The following is a 23,301-nucleotide window of genomic DNA, read 5'->3' as shown; positions in this document are numbered from 1 at the left end:
TGACAGAAAGAACAGCCCATATCTGTCTCCCTCTCACAGACACACACACACACATGCACACACAAACACACACACACACACACACACACACACACACACACACACACACACACACACACACACACACACACACACACAAACACACACACACACACACATGCACACACAGAGTCACCCCAGGGCTTGAACTAGGGCAGGACCAGCCACTCCCACTGTTCTATAGTTCCATGAAAAACACAGAGGGCGAGAGAGGCAGACAGAGCGAGGAAAAGAGAGAGGGAGGGCGGAGCGTTGCTGCGCTGAAGCCGAGCCCCTCTATGCCTCAGCACGCACAGTGGAGCAGACGGCAACAGCCACACACACAATCCCCTCTCAGTTACATGCACAGTCACACACAAACCACACACACACACACTCAGTGACGGCTGCCAGGCACAGTGGGAAGCAAGCCGTCAGGGAGAGAGCTGGAGAAGAAAGAGAGGGATCGCAGAGGGGAGGAGAAGAGAAGAAAAGAGAGTTGGAGGAGGCACCTTGTGGATCAGAAGGGATTTTCCTCTGGATAAGGCTGTCTGCTTCTTCCTGAGCAAGAGGACTTTTTGTCGAGGCTTTCTCTCTTTTGCTCATCCTCCACGCCGGGCTCCAGCGATATCTACCTATCTATCCCCAGAGCTTAACAAAAGAGGGAGGGAGTGAGAGAGAGTGAGAAAAAAGGCAGTCACAGCTTCAGCTCCAGACCACCCTCTTTCCTCCTCCTCCTCCTCCTCCTCATCCTCATCCTCTCCTCCATCCATGTGTGAGTTCATCGCTGATTCCGCTGTCTTGTGAGAACAGAGCAGAGGACAGCGCGTGTTCTCCAGGATTCAGCCAAGCTCCCGGTGGGATCAGGGTCTCGTCTGGTGTCTGTGTGTGACAGAGAGGAAGAACGAGACAGAGTAAACGGATACACAGGAAGAGAGAGAGAGAGAGCAAGAGAGAAAGACGGCAGAGAGAAGGAGAGACTGGAAAGCAAATTGAAGGGGCATGTTCAGGGCAGGAGAGAAGAAGTGAGTCTGATTTCTTTTGCATCGGAGAGTGCAAGGAGCCGGCAAAGGAATCCCATCCATTCCTACCTTCCTTCTCCTCCTCCTCCTCTTCTTCTTCTTTCCTCTCCTTTTACCCTCTCTCCATCCTGCTATCAAATCTCCCCTATTGTTTCCTGCATCGAGTCTGCTATCCTCTCATCTTGCCTCCAGACCCCTTTTTTCCCCTGCTGCCTCTCCAGATTCCCGGTCTCTTCTTCCAGACCCAGGAGAAGGATAGTTTTGTGAGGTTCCCCTGTGACCTCACAGACGAGGAGACAGACTAACATCCCAAGTACTATCTCTCCTTCCATCCGTCCCCTTCTCTTTGCATTTTTCACACACCTCAGCAAGAGAGCGTTCTCCCTCTCCATCCTCTGACTCTCAGAAACAGTCGTCTAAAGGATCCAGGCAAGCCCTCTTGGAGTGAGCGTACCCCACCTGCACGCTTGGATCTCCAGCCTCGGGGACCTTCATTTGGATTCCAGCTACATGGGAAAACGTTTGGAGCAGCAGCCAATGTACCCCCACTACACCTACTACTACCCCCACTATCTCCAGACCAAGGTAAGATGGTCAGCCAGTTTGACCTATTTTTTACGCTTCAAACTCGAAGTGTCTGTGTGATTTAAATTATTTCCTTGTTACTATTATTCTTTTTACTCCTAACTGTTCTCTATATCTGCCCCTTCTTCAATTTAACTTCCCTATCAGTTCCAGATCAGCCATAATTTACACAGAATGGGCACTATGCTGAAACAGTTTGAACATTTGCAGAGATAGATGTTGACATTGCCTCAGAAGACAGCTTGCTAAATGGCCCCATGTCCACCCCCCCTCTTCCGTATCCGTCTGTGAGCTGGGGGGGATATTGGTGTCACTCAGCTGGGTTGTTTCCTTTTTCTATCCAGGCTGAGTTCTTGACCCCATCCTTCTATCTCCGACCTCGCCAGCTCCAAGTTCAAGTTCAGGGCATGAGGCCCACCCTCCCCTCAGCCCTTGTTTTTTCTCTCCGACTTTGTCCCTCTCCGCTCTTCCCGCCCACCCCCACGTCCCCCGCTCTCTACGCCTTCCATTCACCGGCCCCCCCCACAGCCCTTCACTGCATGTCTGTGATTAATGGAACCTGATATACGTCTCTTATTACCAAGAAGCCTGAGCCCAGTTTTTGGTCTTTGTTCTGTCTGTTCCCGTCCAATACTTACTCATACATAGCATGCACACGCAGATGCTCATACACTGACACACACAATGTTGGTCTCCCGTCTGAGTCCTCTACCACCAAGAGGAAAATGGATTACAGAGGCCTGATCAATCGCTCCTGCGTTGTATCACCCGGCCTGTCATTCTCTTTGTTTGCCGTGATTCATTTGTTGTTGTTGTTTTTTTGTGTGATAGTAAATTTGAGGGTTTGGCAGGTTTGCTTGAATATTTCGTAAATGTGTGTGTGTGTGTATATCAGCTGGCAAAAGAGAGAGATGGAGGGAGAAGCACAGATAAAAGTGTAGGAGTGGGATGCTGCGAGAATAGAGAGATCACGCTATCGGGCGGACTCGGTGTGGGAAGAGCAGGTAGAAGAACGATTGCTCTACTCTAAAATGTCAAACCTTGAGCATAACTCTGACTGCATGATGATTTCCCACAGACGCCAATCTTAGTTATTTAGTAATACGCACAGAGGAAAGGGCCCATCTGGTACAAATCAATCAGTTAAAATAAGACAGTGTTAGAAGGATGTAACAGCAGTAGAGCACAAACCCAAGTATAAATATCTCTTGTGATTCCAAAACCACTGACTAAAAAAGACAGAATGTTCTAAAAATAACATTTGAGAGACAGTCGCTATTAAATGTGTTACCATATCCAATTTGTCATGTTGAAAGAAGCTGTAACCGATGCCCCGCAAAGAGAACAAAGAAACGATTACTAGTGGATGTTGGGTCTGCTTTCATTTCCCGGCTAAAAATGGTTCTCTATTGAAGATGTTTTCACTGCTTGTTAACTTTTTATGACACATACCCCACCACCGCAAGTTAGGGGATAATGTCACTTTACGACGATTGCTGCACATGTGAGAGACGGGGGAGACGGAGCCGTGGTGAGGGTGAGGCGGCTGCAGAGGTAGAAAGAGGTTGTCCTCTTGTGGGAAGGTTGGATCCTTTGGGCAAGACACTGAACCCTAAATTGCACCTGATGGCTCTTTTTGATAGGATGCTTCACTGAAGTATATATATTTATATATATACATAGAAGTCAAAGCATTGAGTGTGTGTGAATGGGTGATTGTGACTCGTAGTGCAAAAGACTGGATAAGCGCAACATAAATGCAGTTTATTTGCCATTAAGTAAAACAGAGAGAGCTCTGGAATTTTATCTGGAGATACTCATCAAAGTAATGGAGCTTGGTCACTGACTAAAGTCTGTTATTCGGCAAAAGTGGAAATATCCAGTTGGCGTAAACACATTTATTACTGCAGCTTTTCAGCTTTGGTTTAGAAAATAAAATGAATTTTTCCAATTAGCTGCGTGATTCATTTGCAGATGTCATGTTCAGATAGTTTGTGCAGCTTGTTGACATTACCCACTTATCTTCTGATCTCAGAACTGCACACATCCACATCTGGGGGCTGCCTGATGTTTTTAGGAATGTGCTCCAAGACGAACAAACAGAAGCTGGGAACTGTTTGTTAACGCACATCTGCAATTTGGTCCTAATAAACAGCGTCTGCTGCGATAAGCACGCCTTTTGGTTTGCTAATCTGTGAGAGTAAATGCATGTCTTGCACTTGATTATATAAACTGTGGTGCCTCTAAGTTTCCCTTTTCCTAAAAGCAAATTCAAAGACTTATGGTAATTGTCTTGGCAAAAGTTTTTGTTTTTTTTCAGTTTATTAGATTTTCTTGCCTCACAATGATGAATTAAAACGACAGGACAGCAAATTTATCTTCTTGATAGATTTTATTCTTTAGACGCATTATGCTTACAATAAACTTTGACAGCCCGTGTTGCTGGCAGCATTTCCATTATTTATTTTATATTAGCATTGCAGATTTATACTTAAAATTTATATTTTCCCATATTGTAGCAATGACGAAGCAGAAGTTTGTGTCTGCTTTGACTCTGATGCATGCGCAACTAACAAACTATGATTTAAGGTTTATCACACAATAAATGTTCATGCACATATATGTACGATTAACATCAGCATTTCATGCACATGTCAAGTTGTTTTATGCTTACAGATGTCCCCGTGTCACACTTCTGTCTCTTGTCCTATGATTTATCTCCATCAGTTAAAGGTCATCTCATTTCTCTCAAGTATCTGCAACAGGCATCTGGCCCAGACCATCACTTCATTCCTTACACTCCATCCCGCCCTCCCTCACTCTCTCTCTACCTCGGTGCTGTCAAGGTCAAATCAAATTGGATCCTACCTTCTCCAGTGTTCCCTCTCGGCTCTGTGTGTGAGTGTGTGTGTGTGTGGGGGGGGGGGGGGGGGGGGTGTGTGTGTGTTCCAATATCCATCTATATATTAAAAAAACCTGCATCTGTATGTCAGCTTTGTATCTGTTAATGTGTATCAGCCTTTAACTTTGTCCGTCAATGCATGTGCAAGCGTGCACTGAATTTATATGCTCTTTTTTGTGTGTATGAGTGCAGATGAGTATCCTGCTGGTAATGTGAGTGTGTGTGTGCGTGGCCTCTGAACACTCTGACTCTCCGCCATGACCCCTTCTCATTGCAGCTTGCTGTCATTATAGCTCTCTGGGTCCCAGAAGAAAAGTCTGTGTGTGTCTTTGTGTGTGTCTTTATGTGTGCACGTGCTTGCGTATTTGTGAGTGTTCAAGGCCCTCTGCTATTCATCTATATGGATCTTGACAACAACCTAGTGTTGGTGCACATGCAGTTGTGTGTAAAGGTTTGTGGGCGTGAACGTAGGTCTGTAGATGTTTTTCAGGCAGAATTTGTGGTTGTGTTTATTGTGCAGAGTCGAGTCAGAGTTGAATCTGTGTGTGTGTGTGTGTGTGTGTGTGTGTGTGCTGCCATCACTGCCGTACATTAGCAGTCTTTAAACAGACACAGTCATGCACACATGCACCAGCTTTACATAAAGGCCGTTATGAAATGACGAGCTTAAACTAACAATACTTAGGCAGATGACACGAGTATATGTGAGGCTATTAAACAGAGCATTGCTCTTGCTGTGCCTCCATATTGGGCCATAGGTACAGTTAGTGTGCATTAGCAGGGGTCAGGGGGGACAGTATGCCCTTTAATGCGAGCTCTATATCATGGATGTAAAGAGGGTTCGAGGGGATGGGTTGGAGGCTTAATGCTAACGCTCATCTGCATTGTTGTGTTCTCTGTGTGATTTGTCCAAATTCAACCAGCAGGTATAGCTGCAGGGACGAGCCTCAGCTAAAATCAATCCTCCTCTAGTACAATCAATGTTTACGATTTTCTTAATTGCCCCTCTGAGCTGGTTTCAGCTGTCATATTTTTTCATGCCCGCTGTGTTGCTCAGAGGCCGTGATTTACTCATCTTCTTACCTCGGTTTAATCCCTATCTGGACAAAATCAAAGTGCAAAACAAAAGGATCAAAGCTTCTGATCGTTGCTGTGCTTGTGAGTTTTATCCTGTGGTTTTGGGGGCAAATGTGTCATCAAAAGCAAATTTCACAGCAGTAACAACTAAATCTGCCTTTTTATAAAGTGGAAAAGTCTCATATTTTATTATTTAGGTTTGACCTTGCAACTTATTACTACCTTGTACCACACATGAACTGATGTTATTTTCCATTATCTAATTACTCCTGAAAATCTTTGTCAGTCTGTGGCTCATTTATCTCAAGAACTGTTTATCTTATCGGCTTCAAACTTATCTTTAATGACCCAAGGAAGTGCAGTGACGTATTTGGTCCGATGTGGACACCTGACATATTCGATATTAATAAGCAGACAACCAGTGCTCTGTAGCAGAGGCTCTTGTCAAGGGTTATCACGGCACTTGCAACGACAACTGATGAAACAGGTGAACACCTCTTTGTGTAGCAGCAGTGGCGCAGCTTTAGGGTTCTGTGGACTAAATCCTGCAGCAGGTCCTTACTCATTCATTGACTGGGATCAGTTTCAAAAAGAGCTGCTACCAGCATTACCACAGGCCAAGCAAACAGCCCGTTCCAAACAGGAATGCATTGGTTGTTTAGTTTAATTTAGTTTAATAGTTACACGTGTGTGATACCTTTTTCCATCTCATACTCACACTCCATCTCAAACCTTAAAATGTTCCCAACTTTGACTCACATGCAAATGATTTTATGCCTCTTTACATGTAAACTTTCATTCACGTAGGCCAACATGAAGCGTCTCTGAATGTAGTACAGCTATTCAAGTCTTTTTTTTTTTTATATATATGTCTTTTAAGCCCTTGATTATGATTGACTGAGGATGTGAATCTTTGATAATAATCATTAAGAGCGAGATGAGAAAGAGGCTGAGGGAAAAAAAAAAAGACACATCATCAACCAGCCGATCCGTAGTTTCGCTGCAGATCAGTGTGCTAATATGCTCAGCGGCACACGAGGAGCTTTAATTAGGGTAATGAGAAACAGCATTCAGTTGATATCAAAGTAATGACACATACGGACACGCCCGGACATCTAAATAGAATATTCCATTTCGTCAAAAACGAGTTTTCACATTCAATTACTCTCTATTTCGCACTAAATCAATGTGGTCGGTGGTTAGCTTTGCTGTGATGAGTAAATATAGTGAAAACAGGGGGTGAGACACACACACACACACACACACACACACACACACACAGTATGGAGATAACGTGTAAATAAAAAGAGGAGAAATTTACACTTTTTTCCCATCCTCACGTTCCTGTTTCCTTCCAAGCTTCTATTCCTCCTCCTGTCAAACATAAAGCACTTCACCTGAGCACAAACAGTGTCCATAAATAATGCAGCACACATCACACTCACGCGTAACTCAATAGTGTGTGTGTAGCGTGAAATGTAAACAGAGGTTAGAGGCGTTATAGCCCAACATGCATTGTCTCTGTGCCCTGCTTCTCCTCGCACATCTGCCTCCCTTTTACAAGCCACAGTGTTCTTGTGTGCTTGTTCTTTAAGACCCCTATTCCTCTGTTTTGGTGTCTGCTCTGCTCTTGATAGCATCGTATGCCAGTCTAGAGAATAGCGAAGTGCCTTATGGTGCCTTCGTCTAATGCCCCATACCCAGCACTCTCCCTGCTTTTGCTCTGCCTCTTTTCCTGCCTCTCTCCCACTGTGTTCTGGGCTCTTTCTTCCTCTCTCCAACCATCTGTTCAGTTTGCCGGGCATGGGCAGATTTTACTGCTTAAAAGGGACTCTCCTAACCACCCATATATGTCCATTTATTATTCTCCGTGGGCTGTTCTATTCTCGTCCCAGTACGGTAGCAGGCGCTGACCAGTGCCTCACTGCTGTTGCATAGGAGTGAAAAGAGCTTCAGCGGGTCAGCGCATGCATGGAGGGGTGAGAGCAGATCACCCCTACCAGTTTTCTAATAGAAAAATATGTGGAGGAGGTAGAGAGAAAGGAGGATAGTTGAAAAAAAAGGGATACGAAGGAGAGTATACTGTGATATATATATATTTATATATTTTTTTTTTAAAGAGAGCAGATGGCTGGAAAGACTAAGGGGAAAAAAGAGATAGCGATCCAAAGGGAAATAAAGAGTGATGCAGTGAGGAAGACAGAGTTGTTGGCTAGGTCAGGGAATAATGGTGCTGCTGCATTTTTAATAGTTGGCCACTTTGTAGCGACCCTTGTCTAATGGATTCTCTGCCTCTTAAAAGCTCCTGTCAGAGCCCTCTGCCTCATACAGCTACACCACGGAAATTGCTAAGGGCTCTGATAGTCCCCAACACTTCCTGATCGAATGTCCAATTATCTCATATTTTCTGGCAGCAAACATGATTCCAGTAAGAACGCAGATGTTTTGACAAATCATGTTTTGGTCTAAATTTACCTCCATGAGGCCACGAGTGAGACGCTGTGGGCTTGAAAGGTGCCCAAGGCTCACACTGATGTCACAGCTCTGAGATCTAAAGCTCAGTGTGGCGGCTTTTAGAACGTTGTGCTAAGTGCCTGACCAAGACTTTATTGGTGGAATGAAAAGAGAAAGACAAGGAGCACAACCTCTCGCTGTTAGGTATTTGGACTGGGTGTGTGTGTGTGTGTGTTTGTTTATGTGTGTGTGTGTGTGTGCGTTTGTAATTCAGCGCATAGGGCAAGCCCCCTGGCTGTGAGGCTGATCTAGTTTCTGGAGAAAGAAGCAGAATCTGTCAACATTTCTTAATTACCACTATCTAGATCTTCTATGGTCTTCAAAGATACAGAAACTACAAAATGCTCAGACAATGTTCCAAAGTTGACAAATGAATACACTGTCGGAAATGATATTTAATTACATTTACTTGATATTCAAGCTAAAAGGTCTAAGAGATTGATTTGATCGATTCGGGGATCATATATTCTTTCTGTGTCCTTGTGGCCCAGCAGTGTAATTCCACTCTTTCTTTTACACTAAATGACTGGACACACATTGCATTAAAGAATGTGTGATTTGTAAATTATGTTTATAATACTGTTTGTTATTGTTTCTGTTTTAGAAGTTGCTCCTCAATTGACTGCAAAGACCTAGTAAAAATAGGTCTTGTATTCCGAGTTGAGACGTCGTTGTTCTAACGTCGTCGTGTTTGTGTGACTTTAAGTCGGAATGTGGAAAAGACATGGATGCTGTAAACAAAAAAATATGTATAAGTGATGACATCAGCAACTCGTGTATTTTTAGGATTATTCTGTCAAGACATGAACCACACAGAGACAGATTGGCTTCTCAAAGTATCAAATGTATTTTCATATTAAAGCTTAGCAAACATTTTATAAATGACAATATTCTTATTGCATTTTGGAGGTTCACTAGCAATGCAGCTGTAATTATAGTCAACCTGTAGTTTACAGTTTTTTACTCTGTACTCTCTTATTCAAAATGTCCTCTTTTCTCATTATTGATCTTTACATCTTCTCATCTCTCTGCTAACAAGACAAACCTATGAACAAAGATGTTTTGTTATTCTAGTCCATGTTCATTTCATTAATCATTATCTGCATGTTTCCTGTGTGTGTGTGTGTGTGCATGTGTGTGTGTGTGGGGAGGGTCTTTTTACATCAAACCCGATGACCCATGATATCGTCATGTCAAGCTGTTAACACCGAAAGTGGCCATGGTACATGGTTCGCCCAGTGCACCACGGATGAGCCGATATTGTTCTTTACTCATTACACCTTCAGTAAATGCTGTCACATATACTGACAATTTCAATAGCTCCCTCTTTAAATTACACACACAGGATCCAGTAGTTGTAATTGAGATGCCTAGGTTTTGTCTTGATTAAAATTATTAAAATCATATTTTTGAATTAAGCCCACTCAATAGTATCACATACATAGTTTATTATAAACAGCTGTTTATTTATGTTGAATAAATTGAATTAGTCCACCGTTTGTTACGCGCTTTTGTTCATTAGTATTCATTACTTTTTATATTCAGGGTCTTATAAAAGTATAATAAAGGGGGGAAACAAATCTATTAAAATGAGGTTTTATTTGCTTAACAGGGTAAAATATGAAAATAGTTCACAGCTCAAATATGTTTATAAAATTAAAGTTTCAGATATTCATCTACAACACAAGACCGTCATTTGCATGCATGTTGGGCATTAAATGCATGATGTCCTTGTGACTATTGTTGTTGGCTTTTTGGTGTGCACGTTTCTCCTTTATTATGTGAACTCCCTGGTGAGACTGGTACGGGATGAGGTGTGAGGGTTTTTGTGCGTTGTTGGGCGGATGATCCCTCCATCAGGGACCTCAGAGATAATTGAAAGAATGGCCTAGGGGATTTTCCTCCATGTTGTTCCTTATACTACTTAGCTGTTGCTTCCCCTCTTACTCTCTTTCTCCCCTCTCTCTTTTTTCTATTACTTTCTCACTCGAGCTCCCCTCCTTGTATTTCTTACTTTATCTATTCTTGTCTCTTGGCAGTGCAGGAGAGGCATGTTAAAGTAAAATTCCCCCCCTCAATCCCTTTCGTGCAGTTGGATTGAATCGACCCGTGATCTTTCAGTCATTCCACTAATTCCGTCTTTTACCCTCATTTCTTCAGATACTTCAGTTCGCTTACATTTCACGGAAGAATTTTCTAATACTCGTCCAAAGAAATGGACCTGTTGAATGCAGCCATTTGTGGAAAGAGGAGAGATTGAAAGGGCTGTGATACCCTTAGCAACGAAAGTCTGACATTTCAAAGGAGATAATGACTCAGCTGGTTAACTTTTGCTGCGTTCAATGGAAGAGTTTCTTTCAACTAGATGTAATCCCTTGTGGATTTGGGGACACAAACCCCTGAAGGGTTTCTTCCACTCTCCTTAGGAAACACAGGTCTGACTTCAAGTCTGTATCTATTGTACATTTCACACACACATTCTGGTCTCTTTGGCATTTGTGAGCATTTCTTTGTCCCTATTCAGAATATCTTAACAAAATGACTGTTAATTGAAATAGATATGCTGTACAAATAATTCATATAAGAACTAGAATGGCCTGCAGTAGCGTGCATACCTCTGCCAAGGCCTTATAGCTTATCCAACGAAACAATGCAGATCATGACAGCTCCATTGAAGAATGACAGGTTGAGAAAAAGACCATCCAAATTAATCCAGATTACCTCAGCTACACGTTGGCAGTAGTCACAGGCATATGAAATGCAATTTGACGAAGATCCATGTCGGCTTCTACCCTCTGGCAAATTGGTAAAAATGAATAAAAAAAAAAAAGGCCATGTTATCTCTTAAAAAGTGATGAAAATGTCCTTTATCTGCTCCTTTGTCTGCCAAAATGTAATGGGCTAGTTTTTGGCTCATGTCCCATCTTTCCACCAATTCAAGGAAATCTGTTCTGTAGTTTTTGCGTAATCCTGCTGACAATCAAACAAATAAGCAAACAGGGGTGAAGACATAACCTTCTTGGTGGAAGTGATGACTATATAGGGTCAGAGAGTTTTACAGGAGCTGATGCTTTGGCAGAGCTCCACAAACAAAACAAAAACATACCATGACAAGAACTGGGTTTGGAAAAAAAAGGCTCCGTTAACTTCTCCTTTTCAGGAGCATGCATCTAGCGAAGCCATTTCCACTGCAATCTTTCTGCTTGCTTTGATTCTATCACAGTCTCGTATGTATTAATGAAACAAAGTGGACTTTTCTGGCGTAGCGTGCTTCACTAGGTAAAATAATGCAAACACTGCTAATGCAAAGAATATAATTAAGGCATACATCTTTAATTACATTTGTAATGAACACATCTATCTAGTGTTGTGACAGCTGTCAACGGGTACAATGTGGCAATAAGTCAAAACTCACCATATAGTTATCAGCGGCAGTTTAGTCCCGGTAGCCCTTTATGTCACCTATAAATCCAGATGCAGCTCATAGGGTAAGAGTTATGCTGCACCTGGCGAGATAACACAGAACTCATCATTACATCCCTGTTTTCGCACATATTTACTTTGCTTTCACTTATGGTAAACCTTAAAGCGCCCATCAAAGTTAAAGCCAACATAATGAGATCCTAGTATTTGCAGGGATCTCGCTCCAAAGTCTTTTCTGGGACAAATAACTGCAGGATGTCAGGACTTAAAGCATGTGTGTGTTTGTGTGTTTTTTACAGCACATTTATTTGTGTGTGCTCGAGTGCGGACTGAGAGAGGCCACCAAGTTCTCAACAAAGTGCAAAGATCTGTAATGCAAAAATTAATTGAGCAAAAAAACTTAAAACGGCTCCACACATGAGCAGCAAATGCAGAAACCTTTGGTTGATAGGTCACCGGAAAGGGAAAATTCACTCATACTGAATATCTGGTGAAGTTTCATTTTTCGGATAACCATCCCTTTAAACCACTCAACCAACTTCATGGGCTAAATGTCTCCATGTGTAGGAATCCCCTTCAGTGCCAGTAGAGACAGTGATTATTTCAGCTCAGCTCTAAAGCAGATAATCATGATTCCAGTATATTTCCACTTTGACGTGTAAACACTGCAAACGAAATGTCAAACAATAGAAGATCAATATTCTGTGTGCTTGATATTGTGTATTTTGCATCTCAATGAAGTATAGTGTTTCCTCAGCCAAGAAAGATTTGTTTTGACCTTTTGTTTATTCGCTTTTAGTTAGCAGGATTAAACGATTTTCTCGAAATGGAATGGAATGGTGTGGTAAATCTGGACAAAGGGGAGCTTACCTTAACTAACCGATACCTCTACTGCCTTGGTATTGGGCGAATGTAAATGAATCGTCGTATTCAACAGTTTCTTTAGAAAAGAATGATGCATTCCTATGAAGTGATAACTTCCCAACCCCAGGAAAACATCCACCTGGAGCTCTCGCAGTTTCTCGACGCTCCCGTGTCTCACAGTAGGACAGCTCCGAGTGTGAACAAACTCTGGAGCTCAACCTCTGCACTCATCCTTTCACAGTCTCAGGGGAATACATAAAGCAACACAGTTAAACTCTATAAAACTGCCTCAGTGTTTGCCCTAACAGACAGTTTAGCTGGGTTACAGACACACTCTTGTCCCCGAGCCAGAGGTGGCTGACCAGGCCAAACATCTCCTATTCCCTGCTAATGAAATCCTGAATACAACCCTCCCCACTCAGCTTGATCCCACACAAATTGCACAAGTCCAAACACACAAACATAGACACCCACTCTCCAGGGTTATGGTACACACAAACACACACAGCAACGCACCCATACAAACACACACACACACACACACACACACACACACACACACACACACACACACACACAGAGCCCCTGCAGTCCCAGCCGGGGATTATCCTGTGAAAACACTCCTTTTTGTTGGGCCCCAGTCAAATTGCTTTTTGTAGCCCTCATGCTTTTATCAGAGCTGGCTGCGTAACTGTGGGTGTGTGTTGTGTGTGTGTGTGTGTACATGTAAGTGTCTGTGTGTGGGAACAGGCATTCGTGTTTAGGGCAATCCAAATATAGGCTGTTGCTGATTGGAGGGAGCACATCCAAAGTGAATGGTCACTAATGATACTTGAAAGTAAGCTGTTTATATTGCCCTCTGTGTGTGTGTGTGTGAGAGAGCGAGCGATAGAGAGATTGTGTGTGCTTGCTCACATGCCATTGATTTTATAAAGATAGTATCACACCAACCAAATCACCGGGTTGTGTCTGTTTGCAGGCTGGTCTGGTGTTTGTGACATTTCACCTTGACATTTATGAATGAAGCCACCGAAACCTATAAACAAAAACAGGGTTTGGGTTGTTTCCCGTTGGCCTTCCACTTTCAGGACTCCAGGAAGTAAATGTCCCATTCATCTTCCCCTTTGACATTTCATAAAATCCTAATAAAAAGAGTTTTAAGCCTTGAACCAGGTCGACCAGCAACAAGATGAATCGAGACCATAAAACGTTTGATTCAGGGCAAACTAAAATTGGAATCACAGAAAAAGTCAAAGATACAAGACTGTGTACATTATTATTTTGAGAATAAAGAAAATACGCATCTTATTGAACATTGCAAACCTCCAACATTAACACTGGGACCTGACTTGATGTGATTTTCACCTGCTTTTACTCAACTCCAAAAAACACTAGTATATTAGAAAGAGAAATCATGGTTGCATTTTGGCAATTGTAATGTAACGCTGAACGTTCCAATAGTAGCAGACATGACCTTCAGCGTTGTGGTGAACATTTTCATGGTAAAAGCGAGTTTCACCTATCGACTACCAATACTCCTCCTAGGGATTGTGGGTAGTATTGTATTTCTCTTTGGCATAGCGACTAAAATTTTTTTTTTTATTCTTTTCCTAAATTAGCTGACGGGTCAGAATTGTTTTTGTTTTTTTAATGCTGGCTTCTCTGGCGTCTTTTTTGTTCAGGTATAGAACTTCCTGATTGAATCAGTACACCTTCAGTTCAGGGACACAGCTATAATGCCAGCCAGTATAATCATACATTTGTTCAGTGGAAGATTATTTGCTGGAGTACCAAGTCTCAGCCTGGGCGATGGCCAATGCAGCTGACTGGGCACAGATTGTTAAGACACATTCAGCATCCATTCATTCACACCACCGGCTCTCCTCTGAGACTACCAGCCTTTTTTTTCAGAGTGCCATGAGAATGTGTGTTGTGTGTTGAAGTTTGTTTCGGAGCGTGAGTGTCCGTGTGCGTTCGTGTCCGCGGGCGCGCTTGTGTGTGTTTCTGCTTGAGATGCCGAATGATGAGGCGAGCGTGCCAAAGTGAGACGTAAACAGAAACTAACAACGCAGGAGGAGAAATAAAGTTCGTGCACGTGTGTGTGTGTGTGTGTGTGTGTGTGTGTGTGTGTGAGAATGTGTGTGTGTGTGTGGAGGGTGCATACTCGCTTTGTAGCTCACAGTGAAGTGTTGATTTAGGTGGAAGTTGAGGGAGGAGATGGGATGAAAGGCCTGACTAGATTAGGCAGGCACAAACTACTGAGGCGTGCCGTACTGCCTGGCCTTTCAGTGCACTTTGTACCGAGCATGTGTGTGTGTGTGTGTGTGTCTGAGAGGCTTGTACTTATGTGACAGCGTTGAAGACGTCCAAATAGGGTTTGGGTGTGCAACTGTTGGACGCTGTTAGCCTGCTGCTGATATTGGTGCAGCTGTACAATAAAGCAGCAGATCAGCAGAGCAAAAGCAGCCACTATAACAGCACTGAGAACACTTATCAGTCTGCTGATACCTTTGCAATTCTCCTACTGAGTGTATCGTTTCTTTTTTATCATGGTGAGGAGATAGGAAATAGATAAAAGCTGTTTTTTTTTAATCTTTACTCCTTTTAATATACTCGTAACCTTGCCATTTCTGCCGGTAGGAGGCTGAATTACTGCATATTCCAGCTCCCCCACCCGGGCGCCCCACTGTTCAAAGTAAAGGTAGTCTCCAACAATAACAGCACATTGGCTAAGACCCTGGCAGAACTGTCTTTCCCCGTTAGCCTCCCCGCGTGCAGGAGACTGACAGTTAGAGGTAAAAATAACATTAAAAAGTGGTTTTAAATGCTTGTGTTGTGCTTGATGTAACTTGAAGTGACAAAATAATGGCTTTAAAAGTGGCACCGCTGCCTTGTAAAATTTGCAATGTCATCTGTCCTGTTGCTCTCTCCAATATTGAGTGTGCATTCCATCTTTCTGCAGCAGAAGTTCACTTATTATCCGGGAGGGAGCATTAACAATCACTGGGGCGTTATAAAAAACTAAAAACAGTGCTAAAGACACAGCTGAGTGTGTAGGAGTCTTTAGTCACACTGTGGCAACAGCAAGCTGTGAGTTAACTGAACCCACTGCCTCATATCAATCCATTCAAATTGATTTTAGAGCTTCTGTTCCGTGATCTTCACTGAACCATCTGAAGAGACACAGACATTTGTCTGCAATGTGTTGTACAGCACGATCTGCATTTTTTATTGATTTATCTTCCTGTATGAATAATTAAGAGCCTTGGAGGCAGTGTCTCCATGTGCATGTATGTCTGCATGTTTGTGTTCCCATTCTCTGACGTCTGGCTGTGTAGACAGTGCAGAGCTGATGAGTGGATTTATGGACGTTAGTTAGTAGATGTATATGTGTCCATGCTCCTGGATGCCATATTCAAGTCCATTAAAATGTACTTTGTACATAAAGAAGATGTTATTTATGCAGTATGTACTACAGAACATGCGGGTAGTACATTAAGAATACTTTCATATCAAAGCCTGACATTGTTCTTAGATTCTACATTTTTGTGGCTGTGGGTGTTACTGAGGTTTCCTGCTGTCATTTGTGCTGTTTTTGGGTTGAACTATGACTCACGGGTGACGGACTGACTCACTAACACTACTGATGTTGGCTGGGCTCCTCTGGTTTTCCTAAAACCCTCCCACTATTAACATCACAGCATTCTGTAATCGTATAGTCTTGGTTTTCCTCTGATTCTTTCTTTATCCGGTCCTGCTGTCTTTTGTTTTGTCCCCTCTCTGGTCTTTGTGTTCACGTACACACTTAGTATGTGTATTGTATTGCAGTGTTGAATTTGGTATGATTTTGGACAAGCAATATAATCTATATATTTATAAACTGTATAAGCAGGCACCTAGCATTCTATGGCAGCGGCGGCTGGGACCCATCAACATAAGTAACAGCGCATTCACAACAACAGACTCTACAGTTCAGGGTTCTGCGTACTGACTTGAGCATCACTGGACTTATATTGAATTTCATTTTTAGAATGGGCACTGCACTAGTACAAAGCACTGATATATTTTTAAGGGAAATACAGGCATCTTATTTGTTTCAGTGCTTGTCAGGTATTGGCATTGGTGTATTCTCGTTTGACATAATTTAATCTGCACAGATACATTTTTACAAAGACAGGCAGTAGATGCAAATGCATACTTATTTGATCTTTTACCACCTACAATTGTGAGACACTCAGATATGCTATTTTATGGTTATACAAAAAGTCATGCATGTGTACCTACAGGCATACGTGATCTGTACTCAGAGTACTCGTTTTTGCAATAATGTACACACACACACACACACAAACACACACACACACACACACACACACACACACACACACACACACACACACACACAGCAACTGTCAACTGCTAGATTAGATGAAGTGGAAGCGCTGAGTACAACAGGAGGAGCATTCAGTGCACCGCTGTGACAGAAAATACTAACTGTAGCACTCTTACCAATACCAACCCTTGAATTATCCTCTCAGCAGAGGTCTATCTCAGTCCTCCCAGTCTCTCTGAGGAAGAAATCAATGGTGTGGGGGACAGTCACTTCAGTTCGGTGGGAGGCCCACCAGCATGCAGGGCATAAAATAACTGCGGATCATGTTATGTTCCGGAGAGAACAAGCGGGCCATGCAGATGTTCCCTTATCATTTTATTTTTTCAATTTGACAGATTTAAAGTGCTGAAATGTGCTTCCAGTTCCTCCTCCGATATTTGAGAATATCATTTTGAAAGAGTTTTCAGGGTTGCATGCTTAAATGGTCTTCCTGATGACTAAATTTGATGCCTAAGTTTTGGATTATTATCGCAGAAACACCACAGTGGATTAAATACTAAGCAGACAGAGGTGAAAACTGCAACCAATCTTCTTATTGCGCTGCAGTAAATTGATCCAAAGGATTATGTTCATAAAGTCAATGTTTCCATTAATGGATAGATGATATGTGGTTCTGTGAGCCTCCAGAAACAAATCTGCTTCTAAAATAAGGTTTGATGGTTAAGTGGAGCGGCAGGTACTTGAAGTTAGAAATAGAGGAACATACAGATGAAATTGCATTATGATTCTGTCTCCTTCCACATGTAGCTGCACTGCTCTCTCACATACTGCCGTGTGAACAGCATTACACTGTGGACGATGACGGACATTACACTGTGACACTGTGGACTCCCCCACTTGAGCCTTAAGCTCAACTCACCTCCTCAAAGACACTAAAGTGGAGCAGACCCAGGTGGTGTCGGTTACAGTCGGTGCCGGTCGGTTTGTTCATCCACGGGTTTGTTCATGGACGGTCAAAGAAAAGTTGAAAACACAACAGCAGAGGAGAAGGGCAGGTAATAAAGGAGTGGATCAGAGTAAGAGGGAACAAAAAGGCACAGATAAGGCAGGGAGAGGGGGAGAATGGGGGCCAGAGGAAAATATGAGGAGCTTTTGAAATAAGCTCACATAGGAGAGTTGTCTAGATCAAAGATCTCAGTACTAGGAGGAATCCCCTACCTCATTCATGCGGGCCCAGCAGAGTCGCTTGCCTTTGTACACAGAAAATGGACTCTCTTCAAATCCATATGCCACTTCTCAACCCCCGACCATACTGTATATCCCCAGTCACTGTAATTACTCTCAAAACCTTTCAAGTCTCTCTGAAAATATAGACTACCAGAGCTTTATTGCCAGGGTACCCTAGTACAACATTTTCCTTTCTTTGTATTACTGTATGTTCATAGATTTCTTTCCCAAGGAAGCAAATGTAAATTCATTTGCACTAAATATATAATGTGTTCTTCGGTCCCTTAAAGGCGCTATACAAGTGTAGGTCATTACTCTAACTTAACTAGGTGTGAATGTGAGAGGCAATGGTGGTTTTTTCACTGTGCGTTGGCCTGTGATTCGCTGGCAGCCCGTCCAGGGGGCGTCAGCATGTGATCGGCTCCAGCTAACCCGCCAAGACCCTCGAAGCATATATGATATATAGATAATGGATGAATGGATGTAAGGCATGATCACGTTAGAGAAAAGGAAGTACGACTACACCTCTTGTAAGATGCAAAAGGTGAAAGACTGTAAATTGGATTTTAAAAGATTCCACAGCCCGTAAGAGACAGGAAGTGCTGCAGAATCACAGATAGAGTGACGAACTCAGACAGAGGAGGAAATGGGCCTGACAAAGTCGAGAGGAAAAACAGAGACAAGGCAGCAGACTCTCGCTCTCTTCCATAGTACAGCCACAAGCTGTTATTCTCCTTCTGCCAAACTAGCTCAACTTCCCAGCTACAGATAAACTCTGTGCGTGTGTGTGTGCGTGTGTGCGTGTGTGTGTGTGTGTGTGTGTGTGTGTGTGTGTGTGTGTGTGTGTGTGTGTGTGTGTGTGTGTGTGTGTGTGTGTGTGTGTGTGTGTGTGTGTGTGTGTGTGTGTGTGTGTACATAATTCATAAACATAGCCAAATTGAGATCTAGAGATTATCTTGACCAGTGGCACAAAAGGAGAAGAGGAGAGAGGAAGGGAATGGGGACTGAGGACTGAGCAGAGAGGGAGAGGTGGAGATAAAGTTAGTGGAAGTTTAGGACATACAAATATAACAGAGGAGGATTACTCCATGCATTCAGATGTGTACGTTTAGTCCCAGAGGCTCCGTGTGTAAAACTCTCCTAACTCTGTTTCTCGATCTTCCTTCAACGCCCCCCCCCCCCCTTCCCTTCCCTCTTTTACATTCAAGGAGGGGTAATCCCTCTTGTCGCTAATGTGCTGTGACATTTCATGGTACAATCGGATTTGGGAGACTCTATGTATTCTCATGGTGCTGGGGTCTGCCTGATAACCTCGCTGTCTGGGTGATTTCGGACCGCAGCAACTCTCCGACTAGTTTTTGATCTCACTTTGGAAATCTGATTCTCAAGGTGAAAATGCAATCCACAATAATGCTGACTCTGAGGTGGCACAATGGGGGGGTGTATGGGTAAACCACAGTAACCACATATTGTCACACAGCATCTAAAATTCAAAAGAGGAACTGTTACTTACATGTTATTCACAGATTGAACTTGGAATGAACTGCAGAGACAGATTGATGTTTTCCTGAGAGGTGGCGCAGGTGACTTTTAATAAAATCCTTTTGCGAACTGAGAGGTGTATATTTCACTTACAACATGTTCTCCCTTTGCCTCTTTTACATTGGATAGCTTGAACCCATGTTCATTCCTGACAATAATGTGAGCCTTTGGTGATTTGATCAAGTGGACGGTAAATATGTCAGTTCACACCTTGTGTTCGAAAGAGTCTCAATTTTTGATCAGATCTCACTTCCCTGCTTTATACAAATAAACAAGAACATCGTTTGCAAAGAGCAAATTCCTTGTTTGTTTTTAACTAAGGGGAGGCAGCAATGCATTTTTCCTGTGTCCACTGGGAATTAAAGAAGAACAAAACAATTCACCCTAGTCTGTGGGCTGTCTGTCAAAATAATAATCCCTTCCTAACCGCTTTTTCTTGACCTGAAGGAAAACTTTACGAAGTCATGCGGAGAAAATCTGACTCCACCTAAGCCGTTTTCAGACATGACCTCCGGGTAAAATCCGGAGCATTGGCTACGGAGTTCGTCCAGAGTTTGCTTCACACATGCACAACACAGCAGGAGGTTCTCTGCACAGACGTGTTCATAACAGCATCAAATCCTCTGCGTTATCCAGGCGAGAGGTGGAGCAGCCAGGTGCATCATGTGATTTTGTGTACAGCACACAGACACTGGTGTCGGCTTCTATCACCGCAAACTTTCTTGACGTCTTTGTTGGTGTCTTCTACGTGTGTGTCACTGCTTTTCATCGGGAGGTACTTGTTTTATTTTGCTTCTTTCATTTTTTCATCTGTCGCCTGTTAGAAGCGTGAATCAAACTTTATACTCTGAGGCCAGGTGGATAATCCCCTAGAACGTGCAGAGCATCTCAGTCTGACATCAGCTTTACATTCTGCCGGAATGAATTGTCGGACGGCATTTTCTCCTTTCCTTCGTAAGGATGGTCCTGTACTTCATAGGCTAAAGGCGATAAGTTAGGAAGCATTGAAGCTCCTTTCTTATCATTTAGAGAATCAAACAGCTCTTATTATGGCTGAAATACTGCTGCGTCATTTCATTCAGTTAGGAACCTTCCTAAGCAAAATGGACTATTCAACACACCTTGACTCTGTTCCTCAGTGTCTTCCTTGCATACCGAAATCACTCAGGATGTTTGACACAACTTTTAATAACCAAGGACCCTTTTATATTACACCATAACTCATATGCGAAAGTTAGGCAGAATCATTTATATAGGGACACACTTATAGAATTGATTCTCTGTTGAGAGCCAAAGAAAACAAAAGAATAATAATTGCACAAATTGTTGTTTCTGTTTGAATCCATACAATTAACCTCATTTTAATCAATGCCACGAGGAGAGTTAAAGAGATGATAGACAAATTTGCTCTATGTTGTGGATCAGGCAGGTTGTATGTTCCACAAACCCACTGATAAATGTACAGTAATAGCTGAGTGTTACACATAAGCTGGACATCATATCTGAATTTACATGTAAAGGAAGAATCAATGAGGTGCTATGATGCAGGTTTTCCCCTCTTCGGATGAGCTGAAGGCCACAGTGCTTATCTCACCCACAGAGCTGATGTGTGAGGATAAGGTATGGGGGGGCGATTATCAACCTTCAGGAAAAGATGCTGCCAGATCGCCTAACGCTGCATGGACGCCGCTAAAAGAAGGCAACGCTGGAAATAATGAATAGTTTGCATGACATTTATTCTAGTTGGGTCTTCTCGTTTGCTTGAACAAAGTAGGATGTTTAATGGCAATAAAGATGAGCATTGGTAAACGTATAAACCAATAAAGATGTATGAAAAGAAGAACATGTCCACATTTGTTCTCTTGAGGCTTTTAAGTTCACATCCATTGATTAAAGAACCCGTAAATAGTCTGTGGGATATGAAGAATGCAGCAGAGGATTCTCTGGTCAGACGTGCAAAACAGAAAAATCTCTGGAGCGTTCAGGTGATGGGTGGTGCAGCACGCAGGAGCCTTATAAACAACTTATAAATTCCATTAAGGAGATCACAGGTTTTACTTACAGCACATCAACACTGCCTTTGGCTATTGAACCTTGTCGTCATTTTAAATTTACATCTTTTATCTGCATCTGGTACGTGTATGACACCTCATTCTCATCCATATTCTTTTTTTTTTGCAGTTTTGAGTCCATTGTGTGTTAAATACCTTGTCAACACTCCCCCTCGCTCGCAATGCCGCTCCTGATAATCTCTTGCTGTATTCTCACATGGGCTCTTTCAGACATTTGTTCAGCATTGGTCTGGCAGGAGAAACTCCTGAGAACGTCTGCAGAAGCTGACTCGGACATTTGGGTTTTGTCATACAGCCCCTCCAGAAAACTTCAGGAGATTATCTGGTTCAGCGCATATCTGAAGGCAGCTTTAGAGTGATCTTACTGATTGGACATGAGGACATAACTCTGAACACCAATTATTGACTTCAACACACAGTTGTGTGCAGTTTAGTCATGTGTCTGCACTGAAGCATGCAATAGCCACACACTGTTAATGAGAAATGCATTGCACTTACATTTAAATTATTTGTTGCCGTACACACAATTCCTGCTGAAGCTCACATTAAAAAAAAAATTCCAAATAATGAGCAGAACATTGTCATTTTCCACAATGATAAGTGTCGATTTTAAACGACAAAAGGGGCTTTCTGTCATTATCATGGAGAGGGATACATTATAAAAGAAAATTGGACACAATTGTGATTATGAGGTTATGAACTGACACTAATGACTCGTCCTGAAAAGGCAAATTCACGACCTGTCATTTTCCTCTTCACACAGTCAAGCCTTAAATCACAAAATAAATGACTTTAATCCAAGACGTGCAAAAGGCTCCCATTGACTTCCATGGCTAAATGCAGATTACAACTGAAGTGAGCAGAGCTTTTTTTACGAAGCCAACGACCGTCCCGGGGGACTCGAGTCCTGTCGTTCTGATTTCTTCTGTGAGCATGACAGTGAGCGTGAGACAGATAGAAGCTGAGGAGTGTCACACCCAGATTCATGAGACGTGGTTGGCAGGCCTGTATCTGCTGTAGTGGCTGACTGTGATGTACCTGGAGGGAAACGCTGCTGCTGCCGCCACTGCACTGTAGCCAATTTAGCTGGAGCACAGCTGCTGAGAGGCTCCCTGAGGTGTATGTGTATGTGTGTTTCAGGATTAATCCACAGCACCAATTAAAGCCTCACACAGTTTTTTTAAAGGATGAATTATTAACAGCAGAAGTGACCTCTCTGGTGGCCTTCCTTCCCTCCTCTGCTTTTCTCTCCTGTCGTCTCCTCTACAGCTTTTCTTTACATTTGCCATACATGCCTCCCTTTCTCTCACCATGAGCATTTACAGTATTTGCTTCAGATTTTATTCTCTGCAGGGGCTTTTCTTTTACTATTTACCGCATCGTACATCTGTCCTTGTACAACTTCTGAAAGATTATCAATTTTATGTTTCATGTTTATGTTGTCTAGAGAACGTGAAATCTCTGGAACGCTTCGGGGGAATTTCTTAAAATGTAGCAATTTTCGAATTTTCGAAAATTAAATTGAACTCGTGATAAAATGATGAGATTTGGTCAAAGGACAAGGTCACTAAGACCTCACAAGACATGTCTTTGGTCATAAATCAAGAATTCATAAGCTAATTCTGAGGGTCCAAGTATCTAAAAGGGTGAAATTATTAAATGATGATAATTTATATCCTAAAGGGCAAAACTATTACAGTGTGACATCATAATGTTCTGCAA

General features: G+C 42.6%; 1 protein-coding gene across 1 annotated transcript in view; it reads left to right on the top strand.

The window, feature by feature from the left end:
* The first annotated feature begins 305 nt into the window (after window positions 1–305).
* Window positions 306–23,301, top strand: part of LOC128449166 (RNA-binding motif, single-stranded-interacting protein 3) — a 122,842-nt gene continuing 99,846 nt past the window's right edge. Inside the window, exon 1 of the mRNA XM_053432216.1 lies at window positions 306–1,625. Coding sequence (XP_053288191.1) covers window positions 1,551–1,625 — 75 coding nt within the window. The 5' untranslated portion in view covers window positions 306–1,550. The remainder of the gene's footprint in view (window positions 1,626–23,301) is intronic.

The sequence above is a fragment of the Pleuronectes platessa genome, chromosome 10 (assembly GCF_947347685.1).
Source record: "Pleuronectes platessa chromosome 10, fPlePla1.1, whole genome shotgun sequence".
Taxonomy (NCBI): Eukaryota; Metazoa; Chordata; class Actinopteri; order Pleuronectiformes; family Pleuronectidae; genus Pleuronectes; species Pleuronectes platessa.
This window is presented reverse-complemented; position numbering and strand designations above follow the sequence as displayed.